This window comes from Anguilla anguilla, chromosome 4 (genome assembly GCF_013347855.1).
Source record: "Anguilla anguilla isolate fAngAng1 chromosome 4, fAngAng1.pri, whole genome shotgun sequence".
Lineage (NCBI taxonomy): Eukaryota > Metazoa > Chordata > Actinopteri > Anguilliformes > Anguillidae > Anguilla > Anguilla anguilla.
This window is the reverse complement of record NC_049204.1, coordinates 29400768-29421526: the sequence shown is the minus strand read 5'-3', so window position 1 is coordinate 29421526 and position 20759 is coordinate 29400768. Positions and strand designations below refer to the sequence as shown.

Here is a 20759-nt window from a genome sequence, read left to right as displayed (position 1 = left end):
AGGTTTTATATTACACACTGAGTACAAATTTACATTTCTACTCAATGTGTAATAAAAGATTTATACAATGGTTCATTCATTCCCAGACTGTAATATGACATAGATTCATACAGTTTAGCATACATCAAGCTCCACGTTTCAGAAGGCCCGTTCCTGACCTGTTGTGAAGGTGTACCCGAACGTCTGAGCACCCACGCAGCCCCCCAGAGAGCCAGAGACAGTCACATTGTACTCCGTCCCACAGCGCAGGCCGGTGAGGGCGCAGTTGGAGTCCGTGGTGTTGCAGGAGGAATTGCTCCCCCCGGCCCCGATGGCCTTGGCGGTGTAAACAACGCCAGGGGCGCTGGAGTCCCAGAAGACGCTGGTGATGCTGGTGGAGCAATCCACGTTCATCATAATGGAGGCCGGAGGACAGGGCGCTGTGAACATGAGGCAAGGCCGTAGCATTTTTTTTAGAGCAGGGGTCGCTCCCTCTGCTAATCCCATTCAACTTTGTTTTACTTGCAATATGCTATCACTGTCACTAGAGGGCAGACAGACGAGAGTATGGGATCCTAAGAGTCTGAATTCACAATAGTCAAACTTAAAAGCCAGGATATACTTTATTTATCATGGACCTAATTTCACTGTCCGCTGATTATAATGTAGAGAAATTATACTGTAACATTGACAGGTCTTAGTTTCTTCACACAACAGGAGTTTTGAGAGCAAAGACACTAGCAATGTAGTGACCAGTTTTGTCCAATGTAAATGGATATTAACTGGATATTTTAAGTATTTTACCAAACCATATTTCATAAAATAAAAATGTAAAACTTACATTGCCTAAATATATAAAGTATGTGTAAATGAGGAATAATATAATTTCACTGCTTGATAGAAGTTTATGTGTATTCCTACATTTTTAGGGTAGAGCTTTTACTTGTTTTTGCCTGCCCTCTAGTGGTAGAATAAATTGTTACTGCTTCCAATGTGTGGTGTTGGTTAAGTCTACCTGCTGTGACGAGTTTCGCCGGGCTGCGGGAGCTGTTGCAGACCTCGTCAGAGGCGTACACGGTGACGTTATAGGCCTGCCCGCACAGCAGGTTGGTGGAGAAGTCAGTGGAGTTGACCTTAACGTGCGCGGTTCGGCCACTCCTGCTCTGCACCATAGCATGGTAGACCAGTGCCCCACTGCTCCGTTGCCAGGTAACGCTGAGTCGGCCGGTCTGACACACCAGGTTCGTCTGCACCGCCATGGGCACACAGGGAGCTGGAGAGAGAGAGGAAGTGGGCGAGGTCAGAGCCTCAGAATCGTGACCATCATGATGGGGTCAGACAGGGACACATGACCATCATCACTCTTCCTCACAGCTGTGGTGACCACAGGGCAGAAAGACAGCTAATAAAATCCCTCTGCATAACCCATAACCCCCTATTGGAGTTTAATTAAGTCTTATGAACATCATTCTTGTGAATGTTAGTGAATGAGAAATGCATCCATCAAATAAAGACAGCCACCATGGGCTACGCAAAGGGATGGGGGAAAGGGTCTTTCATAAAGCTCTGTGTGTTTTTCTAATCCTGAAACATTGACTCAAAGAGCATTAATTCAGTCATAGCTACCAGTCTTCATTGTGTGGGTTTCGCTCCGTCCCCCGACGCACTCTTCGTTCAACGCGGTGACGGACACGTTGTAGGCCCGCCCGCACGAGAGCCCCGTGATGTTGCACGCCGTGTTGCTGGTGTTGCACGTCACCACGTTCCCGGCGCCGTCCACCGCGGCCGCCACGTACCTCACCGCCCCCTTCGCCGCCACCCAGGAGACGAACGCAACGTCTGAGTCGCAGGAGGACCGCACTCTCACCTGTGTGGGCGGGCACGGGGCTGGGAAAGGCCGGGACATGACAATTAGCCAATTAGCCACTCCTCCTACAGGCTTGATTTGAGAATGACAGATGCTGAAGTGGTACAGTGTGGTAGAGTGCGGGGTGGCAGTGGGGGGGGGGCTCACCTGTGTTGACTGGGACCCAGGACCCGGGCCGGCTGTCGCAGGTGAGGCCCCGCCCCTCCACGCTGACCCGGTAGCGCTCGCCGCACTGCAGGGAGCTGACGTTGCAGGCGGAGCCGTTGGTGGAGCAGCTGAGAGAGTGGCTGGAGGCTAAGGACTCCACCGAGGCGTTGTACAGCAGCGTGCCGCGCCCCGGGCTCCAGGAGACCGTCACCGCGTTGGAGGCGCAGTCTCGGGAGGCCTCCAGCCTGCTGTGCGGGCACGGACCTGCAGGGAGCACACCGCGTTAGAACGCCGTCAGGCGAGGACGGGGCGGGCCGAGGCGGGGCTCGAGGGGCTCCGTACCCGTGGTGACGACGACGGTCTCGCTGGCCGGGCCCCGGCAGCCGTCGTGGAGGGCCGCGACGGTGACGTTGTAGTTCTGGCCGCACCTCAGCTGATCCATGGAGCACAGCGTGTCGGTGGTTAAGCAGGAGCTGTTGTGGCCCAGGCTGCCCATCGCCTCCACCGAGTAGGAAGTGGCGCCCCGCGCCGAGTCCCACATCACCATGGCAATGCCCGTGTCACAATCCAGCCTGGCCACCACGTGGGAGGGGACACAGGGAGCTGAGAGACAGAACAAACACTCAGTGTGCTGGGAATGAACACCACCACATGTCCATTATATATATAACACGTTAGCCATTTCGACTAATTTGATGACAGTTTGACATTTGTAATTGGTAAACCCAAACCTGTTCCTGGAGATCTACCATCCTGTAGGTTTTCATTCCAAACCTCCAAGCACTCCTTATTCAACAGCTAGAGATCTCAGTGAGCTGCTAATTAGTACAATCAGGTGTGCTAAATTAGGGTTGGAATGAAGACCTACAGGATGGTAGATCTCCAGGAACCGGGCTGGGCTGCCCTGGGGAAGAGAATGCTACCAGTGAGCCCCATGGTGGAGGCGGTGGGTGTCCTGCACTGGTTGGTCACGCCCACGATGCTGAAGTTGTAGGCCTCCCCGCAGCTCAGACGGTCGAAGGTGCAGCTGCTGTTGGTAGTGTTGCAGGTGGCTCGCTGCCCCAGCTGGTCCACCGCGGTCACAAGGTTCATCTGCTGCGTGGTCCTGCCGTCCCAGGACACGGTGGCGCCGTTGGTCCCGCAGTCCACGTTCACGGCGGGGTTGGCGGCCGTGCAGGGAGCTGGAGGGAGAGAGAGAGAGAGAGAGAGAGAGAGAGGGTATGGGCGCGGGCTGCACGGACCCTGGCGGTGGGACGTGAGCATTTTCAGGGGGCGGGGGGAGGGTTCCCACCTGACGGGACCATGTAGTTGGAGCCCCGTATCTGGCCGCACTGGACGGAAGAGGTGAGGACGGCGATGCTGTAGGTCTGGCCGCAGCGCAGGCTCTTGATGGTGCAGGCCGTGCCCGAGGTGTTGCAGGAGGCCCGGTAGCCGTCGCTGCCGATGGCCAACGCCGTGTAGGTCTCCGTGCCCAGGCTCCCCTGCCACTGGACTGCAAACTCGTTCCTGCTGCAGTTCAGCTGGGCGAACACATTGCCCGGCAGGCAGGGGGCTGAGGGGGAGACAGGAAGTGACACGGCAGCTAAGGCTCACGTCTGTGTAGTTCAACACCATAATGTTTCACAGAAGGGAGAAATACCCCACTCCATGATCCCGTCCAGGGTGTAGTCCTGTTCTGTTCTGCGCTCATTAATCAAATTTCATACACAGCTGTGATCGCTAATAGAACACAATGGTTTTGAAACTGAGTTGGCATGAAAGTTGAATGTTGAGTGCAGGGAGAAGCGTGATGCTTGACAGCTGGTGCAATTAGCGAGTGGAAATAACTGGTCGACAGCCAGAGGAATTCCATCAGTGATTTTCCAAGAGACGGATTCCACTGTCCCTCAGGAATACAATGTAATCACACATAGCCTACTGACCATACTCCACTGTGTGTGGCCTTTCTGTAGCTAATTAAAGCCCTTAATGTTTCTCATTTATATGTGGAACACTTCATACATCAATTAGCCATTTCTGATGATTGCATGAGCCTTTATGTGAGCATATCTATGTTATATTTTATCCATGATAGTTCTGTTATATCCCAGGCCCACTGACTAGTTACCTGAGTCAAACTCAATGGTGGTGTCCAAGGAGCTGTTGCAATTGCCATTGGAGGAGATGACAGTGGCTGTGTAATGGCGGCCACAGTCCAGCTTGACCGAACAGGATGCACGGTTGGAGGAGCAGGCGGCCCTATGACCGTGGGCCCCCACGGCCTCCGCCAGGTAGGTCCCTCCGCCCGAACCAGGAACCCAAGAAATGGTGCCAGTGCTGGTTCCACAGTCAACCGTGGTTGCCAGATTGGAGGGTGAGCAAGGTGCTGTAGGGAATGCGAATCAAAGTTTAAGAGGAAGTGGGGGGGAACATCCGCGTAGCACGGAAACACTCAGCCCGCTCTAGATGGTGCTAAAAGACTGAAGCGGTGGCGCATTTGTACCTGTGTCCTGCTCCAAAGGCAGACTCAGACTGCTGTTGCAGGTAGAGTCCTGGGTGATGACCCTGAAGGAGTAGTGCTCTCCGCATTGCATGCTCGTGATGGAGTAGGAGGTGTCTGTGGTGGCGTGGGTTGTGTTAGCTCCTCCCCTCTTCTTTGAGACCAGGAAGTACGTCACGCCTACCACGGGGCTGGGGTCCCACATTATTATCAGGATGTTGGTCCCACAGGACATATGTCCAGCCAGGTTAATGGGAGGGCAGATGGCTAAGGAATCCCAAACCAGAGGAGATATGAGCCCAGTGACAGCACACCTGGGTTTTGATCAACTAGAAAATAATTTCAGTGTATTCTCAAAAAGAAATGCATTAACAGTCTGGTTAATGCTGGTCATTGTATTGATCGTTAGGGTAGCACTGATCTGGGTATAGCACTTTGTATTAAAGGGCCAGTTCCCTGAAAATAAAATAAAGCTGTCTTTCCACTTACCTGGGGTGCTATCTATACATCTAGATAGATGGATAGGTGGCTCTGCGGGTAATATACTATAATGGTGTGGTTACTCATGAACATCTGCGGACCTTGTTTCATTGTAAACTAGTTTCTACCGAAGTACACCTACTGCATATATCCAAAAACGTTTCAACCGAAGGATGCTAGTATTCTGTGTCAATACACAGTAGGTATATTTGTGCGGATATACAGTAGCCGTACTGTGGTAGATATTTAATATTTGCAAAGACAAGTTGCTGTCGAGATTTTTTTAAATGTTTTGAGGTCTGTTGTATCAGGATGAGCTATAGTGGATATCTAGGAAACTCAAATCTCAGTGAAACTATCTGGATGGATAGATAGCACTGGGTGAGTGGAGATTTATTTTTTGGTTAACTGTCCCGTCAGCTATGGTCAGAGTAATGCTGATCTGAATGGTCGGAAAAAAACATTTTTTCTCACCTGTTTTGAGATTTTTCCCAGGACTGGGGTCACTGTAGCAGCCCCTCATGAAGGTAACCACGGTGATGGAGTAGGTCTCCCCACAGTGCAGGTCAGTGAAGGAGCAGCTGGTAGAGCTGGAATTGCAGGTGTGCTCGTGCTCGTCGGCGGCTCGGGCAGTGGCCACATACAGCTCTGCACCAATCACAGCCTGCCAGGACACGGTCCCCACGTTTCCTTTGCACTGTAGAGCCACCGCCACGTTGTTCGGAGGACAAGGGCCTGCCAACAGGACAGAGGGCACAGGTCAGGCATTACTTTTCCACAATTAAGATGTTGATACTTCAGGATTACTACCAAGGATTAAGCAGTGGTGACATTCACCTTAATTGGCCAGATCTGAATTCTAGCAATTCATTAAGAGACCGGTGGTGAGGGTGTGTTCTCATACTGTGTCACATGTAGGAATGGTGTGCTCTAAGACACTGTGTTACCTGTGCTGAGGGCATGTTCTCAGATACAGTCACATGTAGGAATGGTGTGCTCTAAGACACTGTGTTACCTGTGGTGAGGGTGTATACCTGCTGTGTAGATGATGCTTTCACTACGAAAGCCACTGCAGGTCTTGGAGTAAGGAGTGACAGTTATGGTGTACTCCTGACCGCAGTGCATCATGGGTAGTTTACAGCTGGTGTTTGTGGTTCGGCAAGACTTGATGTCTCCATCTCTCCCCAGGGCAGTCACGTTGTAGGCCACCGCGCCAGCAGTCGGGGCCCAGGTCACAACAGCCGTGTTGTTGGCGCACATCAGGGAAGCGCTCACATTCTGCGGGGGGCAGGGGGCTGGGGAGAGGAAACGACATCGTCGGAAACTCAGGAAATAAAAGGAAAGATGCTCACGTATGAGCGAGATGGAAACGCGGACTGGTGCTCATATGAAGCGAGCGCTCTACCCGTATGGATGCTGTTGCCGACGGCCTGGCTGCTGTTGCAGTGGCCGGCCAGGGCGCTGACGGTCACGTTGTAGCGCTTTCCGCACCGCAGGCTGGTGAAGTGGCACATGGTCTCGTTCGTGCTGCAGGAGTCCCTGTGCCCGTCCCCCTCCACGCAGGCATGGAAGCTTTCCCGTCCCAGGCTGTCGTCCCAGCTCACCTGGGCGATGTTGGTTCCGCAGTCGTACTGAGAGTTCACCATGGCAGGAGCGCAGGGGGCTGGGACAGAACAAACACATCCCCACCAGGTCTCATCTCACATACTGAACACAGAGCTCAAACACTCTGAGCACAGAGCTCATACACATTGAGCACAGAGCTCAAACACACACATTGAGCACAGAGCTCAAACACTCACACTGAGCACAGAGCTCATACACACACTGAGCACAGAGCTTAAACACACTGAGCACAGAGCTCAAACACACTGAGCACAGAGCTCATACACACACACTGAGCAAAGAGCTCAAACACACTGAGCACAGAGCTCATACACACACACTGAGCACAGAGTTCAAACACACACACTGAGCACAGAACTCAAACACACACACACTGAGCACAGAGCTCAAACACACACACTGAGCACAGAGCTCAAACACACACACTGAGCAAAGAGCTCAAACACACACACTGAGCACAGAGCTGAAACACACACACTGAGCACAGAGCTGAAACACACACTGAGCACAGAACTCATACAAACTGAGCACAGAGCTCATACACACTGAGCACAGAGCACAGAGCACAAATACACTGAGCACAGAGCTCATACACACACACTGAGCACAGAGCACAAGCACAAAGGTTCATGTTTCTATGAGAGCGCCCCCTGGGGACAGACCTGTGACAATGTTAGTTCCGGGGCCAGGTCCGCTGTCACAGGCCATCCCGAAGGCTGTGCCGTGCAGCGTGTAGGTCTGGCCGCACTGCAGGTCGCGGAGCGCACAGGAGGTGTTGGTGGTGCTGCACGATGTCTTCAGGCCCAGGGTGGAGGTGCCGTTGATAACAAACCCCACCATGTCTTCGTCATTCTCCCAGGACAAGGAGGCAGTGTTGGTGGCACAGTCCACCGTATGGTGATCTATCTCAGGTGGGCATGGTGCTGAGGGAAGAACGGTACAGGTGAGCTGTGTGCAGACATCATTTAACAGTATAATTACCGGCTCTGGTAGACAGAGTCATTGAGTTGTGTGTGTGTGTGTGTGTGTGTGTGTGTTTCTTGCTGCAACTCATAGTCATTTCCCTCAATATTTGACTTGTGTTTTTGGCATTGCTGAAACATTCATTTTCTGCATGATGGTTAATGGTATCTTTCCATGATTATATTTATGTGCGATGGTGAATAGATTTTCTCTCCATCCACTTCTATATGCGGTGGTGAGTTGCACAGTTTTCTGTCTGATAACCTGTGAACGTGTACTGAATTTAGTTACATATTGAACCTTTCTCTGTGTGATAGTGAATAGTATCTCTCACTGTTTGCTTGCCGGTGTGATGGTGAAGAGTATCCCTGTGTCTGCTTGTCTGTGTGATGGTGAATAGTAACTCACTGCTTGTCTGTGTGATGGTGAATACAGTGGTCACACTAGCACATGGATTGTTGCATCTTTGGAAGGTAGGACATTAAAAATCTGTGATTTACACTAATTCGCTTGTGTTCTGATAAAAATAACTATTTTTTTTCCATAATATTCTAGCCCATCCCAACAATAAAAATACAATAAATGTATGTCGTTCATAAACTTGTCATGATACCTGTAACAGAAGTGAGTTGAGAAAGTACAATTAGAGGGATTAAATAAGCTACAAATAATGTTTTGGCATTCTGATCAAAACAGTTTTTTGTCACACAGGTTAATGATATCAAAAAACCAGAGGATCAATTTCTGTTTTAATTTACGTTGAGCAAGCTAGCTAGAGCATGACATCTCGTTTTCAGTTTTTCATTCAAATGAACTGCTTTCTCTTTGAATCTCGTAAGGATACCAATGACAGTGTAAATGTCATGATCAATAAACAAAACAAATGTCAGACACCGAAAGACAATTGGCTCAAAGAAACGGGCACAATTATTTTGTTGTGGTTCAAGTCTGGGTCATTGGCCGTTGTAATCTTTAAAAAAAAAAAGACCTCAGAATTTATAGAATGTTTATAGAACACAGTGTATTTCTTTCCTGTGTTTTGGCTCTTTTTTCTGCGTAGAAAATGCAGAATCCTGTGATAACGCGACCACTGGAATAGTATCTCTGTCTGCTTCTCAGTGTGATGGTGAACGGTGTCGCTCTACCTGTCTCTATGACAGCCTGTGGCTCTGAGGAGCTGTTGCAGGTCCCATCTCCAGCCAGCACGGTGACGTTGTACTCGTCGCCGCAGTCCAGCGGGCCGACCTGGCAGGAGGTGTCGGCGGTGCGGCAGGTGGACAGGTGCTCGTCCTCGTGCTGCGCCAGCACCGTGTACAGGCTGGCCCCGGCGCTGGCGTCCCAGGACACCATCAGCGTGTTGCTGTGGCAGTGCAGGGAGGTGGCCACGTTCTCCGGGTCACAGGGCGCTGCGGAGAGAGACGCGAGCGGTCAGGCGGGGAGGGGGGGGGCTTCGAGGTCACCCGAGCCGGGGTTCGGCCTGCGGCGAGACGGCGAGCGCCACGCACCTGTCGCCGTGGAGACGGCGGGGCTGGCGGTGCTGTTGCAGTGGTGGCCGTGGGCCACCACGCTGACGGCGTACTGCCGGGCACACAGCAGGCTGCCGAAGGAGCAGGTGAGGTTAGGGGTGGAGCAGGACTCGGAGTAGCCCCCTGGGCCTCTCAGTGTGGCGGTGTAGGAGGAGGCCCCCGGGGAGGCGCGCCAGGACGCGGTCAGGCTGTTGTTGCCGCAGTCCACCCGTCCCATCAAGCCCTGCGGGACACAGGGAACTGCCAGAACAAAGACGGGTTTATCAGCTGGCTACATCCTAAGCCACAACACAGTACCCAAAAAGACATGGCCAGTTTATGACCCAAGTTAATGTGTTTTTTGGACATATAAATTATACATCTGCTTTAAAAAGCTAGTTTCACAGTGTCCACCATCAAAACTGTACCTGGGGAGTCACTTATTGACTCCCACAAAAGCTGTAATTTCAAGTTCCAATTAAGATTCTGTACATATTGAGTGATAATTGCAGGGCAAACCAAAGATGATACTGTTGCTGTTCTTATTACATTTTAAGTCTTCCATTGGCTCAGTTTGTGACCCCCACCTGTCTGTATGGTCTGTGCAGTGCTGGCCGGTCCACTGCAGTATTTGTTGGAGGCAGTCACAGTCACGCTGTACTGCTGACCACAGCCCAGGCTGCTGATGTCACAGCTGGAGCCCGCGGACCCGCAGGAGTACGCAGTTCCGTTGCTCATCCTCACGGTGGCGCTGTAGTTGAGGGCTGCGGCGCTGGCGTTCCAGCTGACCGTGAGGACGTTGCTGTTGCAGTACAGGTAAGTTCCCACGTTCTGCAAGGCGCAGGGGGCTGACACAAGAATCAGAGAACAGGCACTAAGACAAAGCTACTATCCACACAGCCTTAACCTGCGGATACTTATGCAGTACGTCTCAGTCCATAAGCATCACAAAATCAAAATAGTGAAGAATGAGCTGATAAATGAATAAAATACAATGTTGTTATTACCTACAGTAGTCTATGAATGCATTTTTGTTTTTATACCTATATTAATTGCAAACCTGGGTCAAATACGTATTTGTTTTGGATTCAAATACTTTTCTACGCTTTACTGATCTTGTCTGGTGTATTGGAACCAATTAAATACTCTCAGAATGTGCAAACCCCACCTTCTGGTCGTATTGGCAGGTTCAGTTACACCAGGCAAGATCAACAGAGCACAGAAAAGTATTTGAATCCAAAACAAATACGTATTTAACCCAGGTCTGATTAATAGCATGATTTTATGTCTATTGCAAGACAAGAAAAACTAACGAGATCAGTAAAGCAGATTGTGTGGAACTCTTTTTCTGTGGTTTTCTCTCACTGTGGGGCGATCGGGCCGTTACCTGTGACCCGTGAGAACTCCGTGCTCTCGGGGCTCCGGCAGCTGCCGTCGGCGGCAGAGACGGTGAAGGCGTACTTCTGGCCGCAGCGAAGCCCGGTCATCTGGCAGCCCGGGGACCGGCTGTCGCAGGACACCGTGTGTCCGTCCGTCCCCACCGCCCTCCCCAGGTACGAAACCGCGTTCGGGCTGGCGTCCCAGGAGAGGGAGGCCGCGTTGGTGGTGCAGTCGATCCCGCCGCTCAGGTTAGAGGGAGGACACGGGACTGCAGAGAGAGGAGAGGGTGAACAGACTGTCCTGCAGCCTTTTAAAGCCTCTATACCAGCCCCTAGCCGACAGGAACACACCTGTGCAGAGCAACTGTACTAATTATATGGGTCAAATGTTACCTGCTTGGACTGTTTCAGGCCACTTTTGGCTACTTCTGCTGTCAAAAAATGTATGTCAGGTCTTCTATTAACCATCTGCGTCCTCTATGAGTCGAACCAGATGATAATGTGGATCAGCGTTTTCCCTCAACTGAGGTTCATGCGCAGTGTAACGGTCTCTTGTCATACCTGTGTGCAGTGTAACGGTCCGGCTCTGCAGGCTGGTGTCTGTACCTGTGCGCAGTGTAATGGTCTGGTGTCTGTACCTGTGCGCAGTGTAACGGTCTGGTGTCTGTACCTGTGCGCAGTGTAACGGCCTGGTGTCTGTACCTGTGCGCAGTGTAACGGTCTGGCTCTGCAGGCTGGTGCAGTTGTCGTCCATCGCTCTCACTCCCACGGTGTAGACCTGACCACAGCGCAGGTCAGCGAGGCTGCAGGCCGTGCCATTGGACAAGCAACGGGCAGTGTGTCCGCTGTTGCCCACAGCGACGGCGTCGTAGTACCTGGCCCCCCGGCTGGGTTCCCACGTCACTCCGACGGAACTGCTGTTGCAGCTGCGCTCCACCATCACATTAGTGGGGACACACGGCGCTGGGGCACCCCGCAAAGACACCGGCGGTTAGCACACGGACCGGGGCAACGCCACACGGCAAACAAAAACGTACAAAGACGAGGGACTTCGAAGCCCGTACTCTACCTTCCCTGATGAACTCCCTGCTGGGCATGCTCAAGCAGGTCCCGTAGACCGACTTCACCATCACCGTGTAGGATCGGCCGCACTCGAGCGTGCGGAAAGTGCAGCGTGGGGCTGTGGAGTTGTAGTACACCCGTATATTCCCGCTTTCCGAGGTCACCAAGGTGGTGTAGCCCCCAGCCTGAACGGAAGCGTCCCAGCTCACGTTCAGCACCCCCGTCCCACAATCCACCACAGTCCGCATGTTCAGAGGCCCGCAGGGAACTGCAGAGAATGGGAGGGAGAGGATTCAACACTCAGCTTTCATCTCAGGCTCAAAAATGGCCAACATGAATCAAATGAAAAGGTTGAGAATAGCTAACCAGCAGTCTTGAACAGGTGAAAGAAAAGAAGTCAAATTTAAACAAAAACACAATCTACCAGAGTCCATGCGGATGGTGTCAGACGGCATGCTGGGACATATGCTGTTGTGGTGTGTGACGCTGACGTCATACTGCTTCCCGCACTTGAGGCCCGGGATGGTGCAGTTGCTGCCGGTGGTCATGCAGCTGAGGAGGCCTCCCGCCCTGTCCTCGATGGTGGCCGTGTACGAGGCCCCGGTCAGGTTGCTCCGCCACGAGACCAGGGCGCGGTTGGCCGCGCAGTCCAGCGAGGCCTCGATGCGGTCGGGCGGGCACGGCGCTAGAGGATTCACACACCGTTTAGCGTCACGCTCGCTCGCTCGGAGGCCCGAAATGAAATAAGGGAGTATGAAGTAAAATTCATGTTTAAAAACCCACTGCGAAGGGCCGGTACCTGTTTCCACAGAGATGTGCTCGCTCTCTGAGCTGTTGCACTTCAGGTTGGTGGCTTTGACGAAGGCGGTGTAGGTCTGGCCGCAGCGCAGGCCTTGGATGTGGCACTGCGTGGCCACGGCGGTGCAGGTGTGCACGGTGCCGTCGGGGTGCACCGCCGAGGCCAGGTAGAAGACCGCGCCGTGGCTGTACTCCCAGTCGACGGTGATGGAGTCGGGGCTGCAGTCCATGACGGCCGTCACGTTCTGCGGGACGCAGGGCACTGGGGAGACACAAGCAATCGCGTTCCTACACAGAACGAACGTCAACCGGCCTTGGTCACCTCCTGTCCTGCTCTCTCAGGTTCACAATCACAGTGGCGACGCGGCGGCTCAGCTAGTGCACCCCCTCTGCTCTGTCGACAGGCCAAGCGGGTGTCCGACACACGGAAGAGAGTCTGTTTACCTGTCTCCGCCACCTCCCCAAGGGCAGTTTCACTGGAGCACTCGTTGTCGAATGAAATGATCCGAACGGTCAGACTCTCGCCGCAGTGCACCCCCGGCATGGCGCAGCTGTTGGTGAAAGAGCTGCAGTTGTAGCGGCTGTGGTTCATCGCATTGCCCAGTGCCTCCACCGTGTACGAGAGAGCCCCAGGCGCCATGTCCCAGGTGCTGATGAGCACGTCCGAGTAGCATTCTGCAGTCGTCTTCAAATTCGCTGCGGCGCAGGGTGCTGAGGGAAATTCAGTACCGTCAGAGGATTAAGCCACACGACAGCACTGTTTGCGTTTCTTGCATTACTCAAACCTGCCAGTAGATGGTGCCATGTGCTCAATGGATAAAACTTAATTGAAGGTTATCCACTGGTTTTTCCAATATTGAAAAGATACGCTGAGCACCATCCAGTTTCTTGACAATGTTCTTACCTGTTCGGATACTGGCTGGGGCGCTGGTGTTACTTTTACATGTTCCACTCACGGCGTACACGGTGAACTCGTACTCGCGCCCACAGAACGTCTGGTCAAAGAAGCACGCTGTGTCAGTGGTTAAGCAATTCATGCGCTCTCCAGCGGAGTCCACAGCTGTGGCCACATAGTAGGAGGTGTGATTTTTGGGCTCCCAGGAAAAGATGATCACGTTGCTGGAGCACTCGCGATAGAGGGCCAGGTCCCTTGGGGCACAGGGTACTGCAAGGGGACAGGAACAAAGAAGCAGTTGAATAAACTTATATAGTCTTGTGCCAGACTCATCATATTAGTGTTATCCTTCCAGATAAAACCTAAGCCGTAAAGTGTTTTTTATAATAGTGGAGATCTAAACCACCTGTTCGATATAGCTCAGATGGCATCAGCGCTGTACTCACGCCTCTGTTCAGAGACTATGATCACGGGACACACAAAAGTTGTGAATGTCTGAGTATAAAATTACACGGGGGTGAGCGGTGGACGAGGACAGCAATTCCTCACACGACCACTGTCTTGGTATTGAAGATAAAATAAGGCAAAAGCAACTTAACAAAGTTATGATGACCAGCTCATGGTTAGGTCTAATGAAAAAGTTGAGCACACTTCCCGGATCATACTGTATTACTAAGGTGAGCGGGAGTCTTTAAATGATGATGTTGGAGCGGCTGGCTCTAAGCGCTATTTGAGCCTCTGTTCTGATGCACCCACCTGTCTCGAAGTAGGTAGTGGCGTTGGCGGTGCTCTCGCAGCTGTTGGAGATGGAGATAACATGTACCGTGTAGCGCTCCCCACACCTCACCGCAGTTATTTGGCAGTCCGTTGACGCAGAGGTGCAAAATAGGACTGCCCCGTTGCTGTCAACGGCGGTGGCCCTGTACAAGTCCGCTCCGAAAACTGCGCCCCACATCACTCTCACCGAGCCGCTAGAACAACTGTAGTCCACTGAAAGGGATGTCACTGGGCTTAAGGCTGTAAAACAGGAGGGGAAAATGAAATATTTTAACTTGTCGCCTTCTATAATTTGCACATTACTGCAGTCAAAAACAATGTCAACGTACTTGTTTCAAGGTGCTTTTCGTTTGTTTCCCCACGGGTTATTAGTAAGCAATACTTAATATTTCGTAGGCTACAAAAGAAAAATAGGCTAATGCTATCATGTCGGAGATATCAGAATTTTAGTCTAATCCACCTTAATTATGGCCAATAAACACATCAATACGTTGTCTCCTTTGTTCATATATGAAAAATTGTTCTTAATTCACTTTACTTACTGTTTGTAGTGTAGATTACGTATTTTTTGTCTCCCGGCTGTAGAAATGCGTTCACAGATGCCACTGTTATGTTATACGTTGAGCATGGCTGGATATTAAATATATCCAGAAAGGTGGTTGTGGAATTTGTAACGAAGGGTATGCTGCCAGGTTTACTGATCTGAGTGATTGTCACTTGATACATAATCACTTTATTCACTGGTGCCCAGTTTACGCGTGCTGTGTTCTTCCCAGTTTGCGTTACGGTGATTCCTTCGGGCGGCTGCACCACTGCGTATGAGAAGGAAAAAGAATACTGTTTATGTGATGGTTGTTTGTTTGTCATAATATTTCACGTTGTTTTTTTCTCTACACCCCGTGGCTTGTAGCTTTGAGCAGCCTACCATTAAGTCTAAATTGGAAGCAATTAATTATTGTGGCCATATATTGTTTCCATCCACGATTTATATAGACTAGGCCTAGCAACGACGAGAGTTCACTCACGTGTTATAACTGTTATGACTTTGCTGCTGGCGCCCAGGCCGGCCACGTTGGAAGAATAAACGGTGCAGTCGTATGCGGTTGATGGGCGCAGGTTGTGGATCTCGACGCTCAGAGTGGTGAGACTCATATTGTGTCTTTCTCCGGTTGCCTTAGATTCAGTCACAACGAAGTAGCCAGCTGCACCTCGGACCGGTGACCACTCTAATCGAATTGCAGTGCTCGATATTGCTTCCCAATTGGTTATTTGCGACGTGTCAGGTACTAGAATTGGAATACAAAATAAGATCATTTAACAAGATCACCAAAGCACCATATGCCAATTTTAGTATTTTTCAAGTGTAACGTGGTTGCCGTTACTATGGACAACATACGTTGGCTACACGGACAGATAGCCTTAAAAACCGCAGTGTCCAGCTACTTAAAGAATTCCCTGGTAACATTTCTGAACACACTGCCCATACTTCAAGGTCATATATTTGTTAGCATATGTCGGTAGGAAATATAATAACATACATGTCTCCAACGTTTTGTTAACCATACATTACCTGTTGTGGCTTCTTGTGTGTCGATGCACCTGACATAGTAGAACTCGAAGACTTTCAGTGTTACATTGTATGTAGTTGCCGGTCTGAGACCGTTTATTAATCTCTGTGTATTGGGTGAAGGTATTGTCACCACAACCGGCGCAATATCTGTCTTGTTTTTAACCCGAATGTCCAGGAAAAAATTCGTTGCGGTAATATATTCGCTCCATTTTACAAATAGTGAGGATGCTGATGGTGACGTTATTGATTTGATTGTACAAACTGAAAGAAAAAGAAAAACAGTATTATTGAATTCAATTCAAGCAAACAAAAATTGATTGGTCTAACCGATAAACATTTTAATGGGTTAGAGTCATTTCAAATAAAGATTACACAATTATGTCTCATGATAAGCGCTATACTCTGCAGTTAATGGCATTTTAAGAACATAGTAAAATACTAAGAAAGTATTGTTTCTATCGATTCCTATATCGACGTGGTATCCCGCGACTGATCACCTCTTCCTTATGAGGAATGTCTACATGCAGAGTAGCCTATAGAGTGAGATGCTCACTTCAGTCCAAAACACAAATGCTAAATGTAAAATATAAAACAAGATAACTTTAAAATCTTTAAAATTGAAATCTGAATAATTCGTATTTTAACCCCATGCCTTACCACATATTCCAATAATGGAACAATTTATGATTAAACTGACATAAAATAAATAGAATTATTATTTTTTTTAAAACAAGATAACGTGCTCGGTTAATAATAGTCATGGTTTGCATGTCTTACGCTCTTTACAGTCTTATCGTCCTTGCAAATATAACCTGATGTTTAGCACAAAATGTAATTAATATAACTTAATTAATACGTTAAACTTTCCATTTAATAGTATATGCCATATGCCGAAGTTATGTTTTCCTAAATTATAAGCAAGATAACGTTAAGTTTGAGTCAATAACCGCCAAAAAAAAAAAAAGAAAGAAAGAAAGAAAACGTGAAAATCACGAAAGAGTCAACTGTAAAATCACCTTGTGCCTGTGTGGGTGGAATCTGAAATAGAACAAAGTTTAAATAAGAATTAACAAGTCAAATATAAGTATCACCTGAGATATAATATAAATATAAATGATAATATTTTTTCCACTGTTTTGGAATTATTTACCTGAGCCAGAGAAACCAATATTAAAGAAAAACATAATGCTCCCAACATTTCCATCTTTGACAATGACAGCAGGATTTCAATTAGTTCTATACAAGAGAGCCAAATACAAAAGGTGCTCTGGATTCTTTTGAGCTATAACACAGGTATTCCTGTTGTGTGGGAACCAATCAGTACTGCTTAAATGGGGACAGGTTGCCTCCTAATGCCCCAAGGCTCAAAGGTATCATTGGAAGGGGGAGTGGGAAGGTGCAGGTGTTACTTCTACCTTAGCTTGTCCTGTCTGCATCTGTGTCCGGTTGCACAATCCACTGTGTTGTACATATAATTCTGTGCTCATGTGCTGTATATTGACTTCTTACCCCTATGAGAAATTCTGACCCTGGGTTTTGAGGTAATGACTAATTTATCATGACCGATGAAAAATCTTATTTCAAACTTCCTTCTGTGGCAGGAAGTAGTAAATGTCTAATTTGGAGCAAATTGATTTTGAGTGCATTTTGGTATCATTTCCACTATTTTGAGGTATATTTAAATGTAATGGGAATGGACAGTTTTACATAGGCAGTGTTTTCATTTTTAGTAATGTCATGAGTTTGTTTTTATTATTTGAATCCCTGTCATGTCCTTTCAGATTTTGGAAATTCTCACTGTACTGAGTAAGAAAATCCACGCAATAGCTCCCCGTATGATGTAAATAAATAATAGATATCACATGTTTTATTTGGTCATAATTGTGAAGAAAATGGCAACGCAAACGCTAAATCTGCTTTGTCATCCAGAACTAGTGCTTGCCCAACCCAGAAACAAATTCAATTCAAAACATATATTAGATGACTAAATTCAAAGTACACAACCTGGCCATATGTTTTCATATGACTGAGAACAGAAGTACTGTTGAGATGACCTGTTCTACAGAGATACGGATTTTGGCTGGGGCCACTTCAAAAAGAGGCCAATGCCAGAGAAACTGAAGGAGAGTGCATGTACCCAGGTGCAGTGCACGAGGAAGTACCGTATGTCTTCAGCATTTTGGAAGCTGAATTTATAATACTATTTAGTGCTAATCATCTCATTGAAAATTCTTCAATTTTACTCTCCTTGCAAGTAGTATGAATCATGGGAATTTCATTTCATTTCTAAATACAATACCCTTGTGTATTATATGTGGGCTACGCATTGAATGGGAGCTTTTATCAAATGACAATAAAGGAATATCACCTCCTAGTTCCTGACAGTGCACAAGAAAGAAGGGAGCCAATGCGAAAATGAATAGCCACACTCTCTAACCCAGTCAGGAAATTCAAGCTGTCTCTTGAACAATAAGCAGAAATTTTGAAGCTTCTTGAATAAGGACATGCTGTGAACGCCTTGCTTTTTTTAAAACAGGGTGCAGTGTAGCCTTCCCATCCCAAGTTGTCATTGCAACCTCTCAGCATATTTTATGATCAAGAAATGTGATGAAATGATTTACAATGCAATTAATGTATCAATTTACAAAACATTATTCACACTGGTCATGTGTAAGAATACATTTAGTTTCTACTACAATGCTGGATTATACGTCTATTAATTATTTTAGTTGTTATTTGGATGTTACAATATTTGTTTTATGATTGAGTATGTAGTTTTCAGCCATGATAAAAAAATTACTTACTTTTTCTTCACACAAATCCCATTTACTTTATATAAATGTATTGATTTGAAACCAAACCAGCTGATGAATTTCTTGTGATATGATGAATATATTCATGAATCCTCCTCACCGTATGTAAATGTATCGATTTGAAACCAAACCAGATGATGAATTTCTTGTGATATGGTGAATATATTCATGAATCCTCCTCACTATTTCATCCAGGTACATTTCTACACTTTGTTTTTATTCTAATTGTCCTTCTTACCCATTTGTATGATATTGAAAGTGTTTCGCTATACAGCTCATAGAGTTGTGAATGAAAATGGATGTGTAGAAGCAGATGATAGCAATGGATGAATGTGTTGGTTATACACACTTTATTAGCTGCGACCGCAGCTCTATAGCGCTGTCTGTCGGTCGGTTGGTTGGTCGGGTGGTCCACAAAAAGTGTTCCACCCCGTAGCGGCCACAGTTTCCGCTCCAGGAGGCGTTGGTCATGACCGAAGGCAGAGCTGAGTAACTTTTAAGGCCGATTGACCAAGAGGGGACGTGGCGATGGGCGTGGCCTATCACAAAAAGGTGCATAACTCCCGTAATGCGCCATAACTAGAAAGTTTTGCGTGTACGTACAATTGGGTTAAACCAGACACTGATTTCCGAACAAACATCATTTGTTGTTAGTTACTGATGAGATATCACACTATTTGCAAATGCATCCAGCGAATTGAATGTTCATTTGACCTGTTCAACTTTCACTGTTGACAGAATGGGTGACTGTGAACAGGTGACATAGCTGAACACCTCTGTGGTCTTTGGCATGCTCTGCATCTCTGACACATTTATTTTAAGCATCATTGTCCATACATCCATCCATTATCTATACCCGCTTATTCCTGATCGGGGTGCTGGAGCCTGTCCCAGCATGCATTGGGTGAGCGGCAGGAATACACCCTGGACAGGTCGGAAATCTATTGCAGGGCACACACACCATTCACTCACCCTTCACTCACACACTCATACTTATAAAAAATTTATAGTTTCCAATTGGCCTACCTGCATGTCTTTGGACTGTGGGAGGAAACTGGAGTACTCAGAGGGAACCAACGTGAACACAGGGAGATTTGAACCCACAACCTTTTGCCGTGCTACCCACTGCCACTGTGCCACCCTTAAGCATCATTGTGCATGTTCACTTTATTTAATTCCATTTTATGTCATTCTGAGTCTATTTGAATTCTAGAATCTAAAAAAATGCTTATTTAAAATATCTCTAATAAGGACCTGTTCTGTTTTTTGCAGTCCAGTTAAAAATATTTTCATGTTTCACTTCTCTTATTTTCTGTCTTTGCATTTTTAAAATGCAACATATGAAACACAAGTCTATGCCATGTGCCTGTGGCACTGGGCCATATCACACTACCTTGCATGTGTACCTTGCATAGTCAACCATGTATTAAAGTATGAGAAGGGAAATGCTACAGTTAGGAGTTTGCCCTTGCATGCTTAGAATTTCTCAGCATGCTGTTATATAACTGGCCAAAGAATTAGAATGGCTCAATTTCAGATTTTGCATTGTGTACATTGCAACTGATGCCCACTTGGGAGGGGTAATTTTTCGTGAGAAGAATGAAAAGGATATCACAAAGCAGTTTTGGTTTTAAATGGTCTCTTTCAGACCCCACCTCAGCGTTTCCTGTCAAGTGATTGTTAGGCACGTTTTTCCCGTCTGAGGCACTGGTGAGGTTGTGTGGCTTTTCCAGTAATAGTTTTAATTAGTTTGTGATGAAAGGTTCCAATGACAGTGGACCATTATAACTTTTCCGCGTGGACATACCAGCTTCTACATTGGCATCAGTGGGTTAAAATGGTCAATGCCAGTAGAGAAGTACATATGAATGTAAAAAGCTGGATGGAATGTAAAATGTGAATGTAAAAGACTGAATTGAATTCTGTCCCTTTTATTTAGATCGTACTTAAATTATTTATGTTATATCATCTGAATATAGTATAATTATGGAATAATATAACAAGAACATGAACTGTTCACAGGGTTTGTCACTACTTAAGCAGCTTTCATTATCAACTTGCCACCTAGTGATAAAACAAAAGTATTACAGTTAGTTTGTGGGAGCCTCAAGCCAGTGATGTAGTGAGTGAAAAACAAGCATGTGCGTGAGGCTACTTTTTCGTGGGCAGCCATTTTGGAAGCCCAAGTGAAAAATTAATTTGAAAAGCTTTTCACCCAAAAACTTCTACTATTCAACCTATGCTCTCAATGTTCTGAATATTTTATATAGTTATCACAATAACAACTATATAATACCTATAACTTCTATCTTAAAGCCCTGGCTAGGTTTGTGGATATCTGTTGATAACTGCTGCTGTGTGATATAATGTGGAAATAATCACATATTTGCATGTTACATTCTTCGCAACAACAGTAACA

At 47.6% G+C, this 20759-nt stretch overlaps 1 protein-coding gene across 1 annotated transcript; it reads right to left on the bottom strand.

The window, feature by feature from the left end:
- Positions 1–1842: 1842 nt before the first annotated feature.
- LOC118225273 (fibronectin type III domain-containing protein 7-like) lies at positions 1843–6466 on the bottom strand. Its single transcript, XM_035413442.1, has 10 exons — positions 6358–6466; positions 5987–6247; positions 5427–5687; positions 4476–4739; positions 4101–4358; positions 3285–3545; positions 2917–3174; positions 2336–2596; positions 2017–2257; positions 1843–1846 (listed from the first exon to the last, which is right to left on the bottom strand). The coding sequence occupies exons 1-10, from the start codon at positions 6464–6466 to the stop codon at positions 1843–1845; spliced, it is 2178 nt and encodes a 725-aa protein (XP_035269333.1).
- Positions 6467–20759: the final 14293 nt, after the last annotated feature.

What these genes read in the sequence shown, in the direction of transcription:
- LOC118225273 (XM_035413442.1), bottom strand. Translation starts at nt 6,466, where the DNA reads ATGTGCCACTTCACCAGCCTGCGGTGCGGAAAGCGCTACAACGTGACC. An exon ending in CGGCAACAGCATCCATACGG is followed by an intron (nt 6,248 to 6,357) that starts GTAGAGCGCTCG and finishes TCCTCTCCCCAG; the next exon opens with CCCCCTGCCCCCCGCAGAAT. An exon ending in CAACTACATGGTCCCGTCAG is followed by an intron (nt 3,175 to 3,284) that starts GTGGGAACCCTC and finishes CTCTCCCTCCAG; the next exon opens with CTCCCTGCACGGCCGCCAAC.